This window comes from Seriola aureovittata, chromosome 19 (genome assembly GCF_021018895.1).
Source record: "Seriola aureovittata isolate HTS-2021-v1 ecotype China chromosome 19, ASM2101889v1, whole genome shotgun sequence".
Classification (NCBI taxonomy): Eukaryota; Metazoa; Chordata; class Actinopteri; order Carangiformes; family Carangidae; genus Seriola; species Seriola aureovittata.
Genome location: NC_079382.1, coordinates 19371661 through 19378678, shown reverse-complemented (window position 1 = coordinate 19378678; position 7018 = coordinate 19371661). Strand labels below are relative to the sequence as shown.

General features: G+C 41.9%; 1 protein-coding gene across 1 annotated transcript in view; it reads left to right on the top strand.

Annotated features, from left to right (window-relative positions):
- The first annotated feature begins 5927 nt into the window (after positions 1 to 5927).
- The window catches only part of tnfrsf21 (tumor necrosis factor receptor superfamily, member 21), a 43164-nt gene continuing 42073 nt past the window's right edge, over positions 5928 to 7018 (top strand). Inside the window, exon 1 of the mRNA XM_056405340.1 lies at positions 5928 to 6315. Coding sequence (XP_056261315.1) covers positions 6289 to 6315 — 27 coding nt within the window. The 5' untranslated portion in view covers positions 5928 to 6288. The remainder of the gene's footprint in view (positions 6316 to 7018) is intronic.

The window sequence follows — 7018 nt, the reverse complement described above, 5'->3', positions numbered from 1 at the left end:
CATCGAGCTACTGTACCTCTGCGAGGATGGAAACCTGTGCCACCCACTGACTCACTGTACAAACAAGTTCGTCTCCACCTTGGAACGTCTTAATATAGACTTTGATGAAGTTGTGTGATCTTACAGTAAATGAAGTCGGTGAACACAGTGGTGCAGTTGACGCCTTTAGGCCTCCTGTGTTGGACATTTGTGTTTGAGTTTGGATGGTTACCAGGAAACTCCACTTCACAGCTGCTGCTGAAACTTAAACTCTAATGTATTTACCTTTGAGGAGCGTCAGTTTGACCCACTGATGAGAGGTGGGTCATCTGAGAGGGAGTCGAGCATTGAAAACAAGTCATTAAAATGAATGCAGTCCAAACACAAACCTCTACAGGACCCCTCTTCTATTTACATCCTGGGTGGCAGCTTTGTATTCAGCTACAGCAGAAATGAACCTTTGTCTGTACATGTAGTGGACTGAAGTGGAAATACAATACATTACACAAATGTGTCCCACTAAGATACACACCTGAAGTGATGATTAGTTTACATATGGACACGTTTGGATTATTAAACAAGTGGGCTTTTCTGGAGGATGTAGAGAAGTTAAGAGAGTAAGTTATGAACTTAGTCTGTTTGGCTATTTTATTTAAACTGCCAAAGAACTCGCAGCATTAATGAACTTATAACTACAGTGACTGTTAATACAGACCAGTAAATTTAAAGAGGCCGTAAGTAATGTGTGACTTTTAATGCCACCTACTGGCAGACATCTATTTGTCTCAATATCTGAGAGCTGTAATTACTGCGAACAGTGAAGTTATATTTCCACCACAGAACTGAGTGATTACAGCAGACACCCTGCAGAGACGTGCTGTGAAGATTAATATTATATATAATAAGAGAAAAGTGCCGCTCATCTCAAATGTTACTTGCATTTACATTTAAACATCCACTGCTAATGGAGTTAGCATGTGAGTAGGACGGGGGAATTTATCAAAAACTCCACATCCTGTGTTATAGCACTCAGTCTCAATCCTAATGCTAACACACACATAATGCTCTCACCTGCAGCAGTAAAGACCCTTTAATTAGCATTTTAAAGTATCTGCTGCCAGGAAACCTAACAGACAGATTCTCTTTCTCCCTCTCTTTGTCTATAAACTGATCATCTCATCCCATCTGCAGAATTCACAGAATGAATAGAGAGTTGTACCACGTCACATATAAGGCGATACTGACGGAGACATTCTTTCTCTCTTTCTTTTTTTTCCCCACAAAATAGTTCAGTTATCTGGTTAAGAAATGCAAAACACGTGAATGCTTTTTATTTCAAACGTTTAACTACAGGAGACAAGATGTCTCCTACTTCAAAGTCTGTTCTTTCTCTATGTGAAGGTTTAATGCTTCCACGTTACTCTTGTGTAATTTGCATACTGGACCAAGATTCCTCAAGATCATGAGGTTAAGGTTAAGGTCATTATGTCAAGGTGTGTCCTCACATGCCCTCTTCCTTTCAGTTTGTTATTCACTTGTTCAAACGCACAGACCAATCCTCTTTCCTCCACTGTAGCTTGTTTTTGTTTTTTTTACACAGGTTCTATATAAGGCAACTTCACCTAGTAACTGCAGTCTGAGGATATGTGTGGCCCTGCAGCGGCTGTTTGGCCCACTGAACATCAGCCCAGCTCTGCAGCAGGAGTGTGCTCCAGTGCTGGGCAGGACGTACTGTATATGCACTGTACCTTCAGCATCCTGCTCTCTGCTTTCTGTGTCTTTCTCTTGGCATTCATTAGTCAAACCTTCCCACTCCGAGGTGTAGTATTTAAAAGAATTGGCTTAATTCTTGAAGTTTTACATGGATTTCTCTTCCTCCCCCATCATCCGACTGAGTCACTGACCCACTTCTACTGAGTTTTCCCCCACCAGCAAAAGCAAAGCGGCACGTTTCATCCCTTTATCTCTCTCTCTCTCCCCCCCCCTCCCTCGCCCACTCCGTGTCCACTCTTTTCCGCTCCACGTGCAGGGCAGATGGTGCTCCACTCTTTTATCAGCTGCTGCTATTTGCAGTAACGTCTGAGGCTACGAGCACGCCAGCTTGTGTGTATGCAAACTGTTTACTAAGGGCCAGCCTGACGGGCCAAGAGCGCTGCTCACATTGTGTCTGGATATCTCGACAGCATGTTGGTAAGTAGATGGATGACAGGTTGACTGCATGGAACAGATGACTGAGTGGCTGGCTCAAGCCGCCATGTTTGCTCCACTGACACATATGGGAGGGTGGCATTCCCAGAGTTGGTGCTTGATACCACACGATGAAAGACTGGTCCAGTAGAAACCTGAACCAATTACAGGTGGCTGTGCGTCATGGATCTTTGCTGCAAACACCTCAGATGCCATTTGATTTGACCTTTTCCATCAACGACAAAATAGGTCCCTGCAATTGCTCCAAACTCTCCTCATATGACCTATTTTTTTGCGAGCTGCGTGGCTGCATTTGGGTTAAATTTGGGCAAGTAAAACCAATTTGTTAAATGACTAGATGAGTAAGTTTTTTATTTGGTTGCCAACAGTTAACTGAAAGGATCAATACCACTCCCAAATCTGTCCGGTAACTGTGACACTAGAGCCGGAGGAGGATTAGCTTAGCTCAGCATAAAGACTTGAAACAGGGTCTAAACACATCTATTTCTAAAGCTCACTAATTATTTCATTATGTATTGGTTTCCTGGAGTTTTCACAGGGAGGTCGCCAGGAAAGTGCCAGGGGTATTCAATTAAAATTCAAAGAGGTCCAGTTGGGCAAAATTGCCTCAAGCTAATGTCCGAAGCATCTCCAATAATAATCGTAAATAACTTCTCTAATAATAATTAAATGTTCTTTTCTCATTTCAAAGAAAATCAGGTTGTAGTGTGGCTTCAATTTCCCTTTTTCATCCCGGCTAACTCCATTTCACATCTTAACAGTCTCAACCATTTAAATAATTAAAAATCTCAGCACGTTTTTTACCTTTGGACAGTTTTAACAAGTCCTTCCCTCATTCTTTCCCTCTAATATCCCACTTTCACCACTCATTTCTCCAGTGTTGTCTATAGTCTTGTCGCTCCCCTGTGTGTATCTCAATCACTGACTCCAGTCACAATGATTGGCTGAACAGCATCATGTGATCAGTGCCATGAAAGTTGGAAAAACTGTGCTGGGCAAAATTGAATAATTCTCAGTAATTTACAGGGTTTAGGTCCAGGTCTGGATAGGACTGGTCTGGGTTTGGATCCAGACCATGGTCCAACTATCAGTGACCTATGGCATATGCTGTAGTAGAAAGTCAGTATGAGTAAGTATCCCCCATAGTGGCTGCCAAACGAAGAAGGAGTATAATAAGAACATCTGTCACATGGATTTCAAATTTGTAGGTACATGCGGACCCTTGGTGAACCTCCGTGTACCTGCTACATGAATTTTATGATATTTACTGATGCTTTCACTGCTGGTTGTGCTGCCTCCAAGTGGCCATAAAATCAATTAATGATGTTTTGTGTGTAAAACGAGCATCATAACATTTCAGGCAAAGACAATAGAAGAATATTACATTCACAAACAAACCATTTGGGCTTAACAGGGATTTTTGTTTCTGTAGCCTTTTAGTTTAACACACAAATGCAGCCTAATGGAGGTTCACGCTAAATTGGCTAAATGGTGAAATATTGATTTCTTTGCCACTTCAAATTAAATCCAAAATCCTGTTTTGTTTCTCATGTTCACTATTAAACTGACGTTAGAGCAGGTCAGAGGGCAGCTCACTGCATCAGTGTTTTACATAAAAATCCCTCCCAGAGATATCAATTGCCTCCTTTCAACAAATAAGGTTGCAGGTCATTTGTAAACCAGAAATTTAGAGCACAGGATCAAAAATGCTGTTCATTACTTTCATTACTGAGCTCTTTCTAAACAGACAAACACACAAACAATGCCGTGATGCTTCTTTTGGGGGAAACTGAATGACAGTCTGTCATAATGGAATGACTAAGCCCTGCGTGAGGGCTGTCCTAGAAACCAGGCTGTATCCATCAGGTAGTGTGATGGGGCACAGACGAGCTCAGAAAGCCATTACAGCCCTGTTACCTGGATTTAAAGGGGTAATCCAATGAAGCTGGGAGGTGTATTCATTGCTGCAAAGGGAATGCACTTTCCATGACACTGGATTTACTTTTTTCTTATATCTTCGACCAACGTGAAGAAGATCAGTGTTGGTCCAAAAGGTCACTAATAAAAGTCTAATTGCAGCACTGTATGGAGATACATTTCTATCGTTTTCTCATTGATTTTTTTTTTTTTTTTCACCCAGCACCTATTCCACAGAGCTTTTGTAGATGTGAACATAATTAATCAATGACTAGGACTGTTCCAGCTCACAGATCAGGACACAGGACACTGCAAAATCCTGCAGAGCAGCAGAGTGGTGACAATCACAATACAGAACCCACTATCTTATGTTACTGCCCTAAAAGGTATTACACCACACAGCTTAACGTTATTCTTTGACTTCACCAACAAATACTGGCCACTTGTTATTACTTGTTGGACTACATCTTAATTTTAAGTCATTCGGAACAAAGCACAATAATGCTGTTAAGTTTTAAGGTAACATCAGGTGGGAATGAACGAACACTTTTGTTAAAATTGTTGTTGCGTCACAGCACTGTCAGACAGTGAGACAATACTGCACAACAAAACAGTGCAAATACAAGTTGTCTTACATGATGCAAGGAATATTAGGAATGTGTTATTATAGCCTCTGTGAAAATAAAAAAATGTTTTGGTTCTGTGTAAAGAGCCATTAGTAAGTTTACAAGAGGTTAGAATACGTCCTCTGAGCAGCGCTATGTAAGGCAGGCTGGACCTAAACAGTGACTCGGTATTGGAAAGTGACTGGGCTGGAGCTAGCTGGTTAGCGTGCTAACTTCAGTAGAAGAAAACAAGTGATAGAAATAGAAGTAAATCAAAAGGGGCGGCTTTCCATTGGAGACAGCTCTTTGCGAGTAAAGGAATGAAGTTTGATGATGAACTTGTAACGTTTCCTCTAGACTGGTAAGTAAACAGCTGCTAATGCTAACATTAGCTATGTAGCGATAGCAAAAACTTACAGAAAGCTATATCAAAAATTTCAGAATTGTCTTTTTAGAACTTAGACTTATTATTTCTGAGGATATCCGGCTTATATCTGAGCTTCGACTGTAATCATCAATACAAAGGTCTCAAATATAAAAGGGTTATGATGATTACATGGAAAACAAAAACTGTAACTTGTAGATCTATGTGCCAACATAAAGTTAGATTTTTGTTTAGACGAGTTAAAATGCAACAAATGGAATGAAAATAACTGAGTGCAGAGATTTAAAAAAATCCATTATAGTCTACTTATAAGGTTTTAACTCTTATGTTCTGTGCAGATCACTCTGTAACAGCTCACCTTGATGCCTTATGACCGCTCCTGTTTTTATAATAACTTCTCATAAACATGATTTTGAGCTGATTACATTCAGAGGTCTGCTACACAAAACGACACATTACTACCATTTAGGCTGAGTTTACAGATCCCAGCTGTAAAACGTGGTTAAATACAGCGGATATCCATATGTCCATATGTTCTGTATGAGTGATTGGTGTTGAGAGCACTTTTTTTCCCGCAGCACTCACCTCCCAAATCCCACACAGCTCCATTTGGATGTGTGTGCAGTTCAGTATTAAAGCGCTGTCCTAAAGCCTCCATCAAGGACATGTCATTCGTGGGCCTCAACCTGGGTTCACCTGCAAGACACATGTCCCCCCCTCCCACTACACAGTCGGGGTTCGACACACGTGCGTGGCTCTCTGCGGGCTGCGGTTGGCTGAGCCGCGTCTAGCTCCCGCCTCCCCGCGTCTACGTCACCGCGGCAGTGTCTGTGGTGCTCTGCAGCGCGGACGGAGAGCCGCACTGCACACTGACGAGCCTGGACGGGGCGAGGCGGCGATCCAAGTGTGGCCCTCATCCATTATCGCTATGGGAATTACCACAGCGTTCTTTCTGAACCAAGCCCTCATCCCGTACTATCTGAAACCGGTCCACCTGGAGACACAGACTATAAAACACTGCAGTTGAGACTGACGCTGCATCACAGCCGGGCTCAGCTTCTCTCCTCCGGTAGAGCTGAGGAGGAGGATGATGACGATGAGAAACATCTAGAGATGAGAAGTGTTTCTCCAGCAGACAACTTGGACTAGGACGTCCGCGTGATCCTCTTCACCTGTACTTTCTAAATCAGGACGATGCCTGCCACGTGTGTGTCCGCAGTGGTGAGTGCGTTACATTTGATTGTTTTGTTATTTATTCTAAGGACTCCTCCAGCAGGTTTTTCATTTAAAGGGCCAGTGCCTGTTTTTTTTTTTCATCTTCCCAATTCTGAACTTCAAATCAACTATTTAAAATGTTTAACTGTAAAAATTAAACCTAGAAAGACATTTTTTCTTCTTATGATTTAACATCTGATCAGTGTGTAAGTCATTTATTGTGGATGAACAGCACAAAAGAGTTTAGGTGCAAGGATGAAGAAAGAAATGGGACTCAGCTGTCTATTGTTTACCCCGTTACACTCATGTCAGTCATGGAGTCTTATCTGTCACAACAAAGACATACTTTGATTTTACAAGTAAACAAAGAGACATGAAAGGAAAGATAATACAGTTACATGGGTTTATCGAGTCATTAAAAATGAGGCCCTGAGGATATTTTATTATTGTCATCGTACTTTTAAGTGTCATGGTTGGATGGGTGGATGTTTTCATGCCAGTAATCATGATGTCACTCTGGTGCCCCTTTGTTAGGACACTGATATGTTGACTGTAGTTGTGTCAGTAGCTGCTGGAGCTCATGGTCCCACCATGCTCAGTGAGTCAGATGAGGCTCATGGACAAAGACTTTCCCTTTGTCTCCTCACAAAGCAGGAAGGCTGCAGTTGAGCTTAGGTGATTCAGACTCCTGTAAACAGAGGGGGAAGTC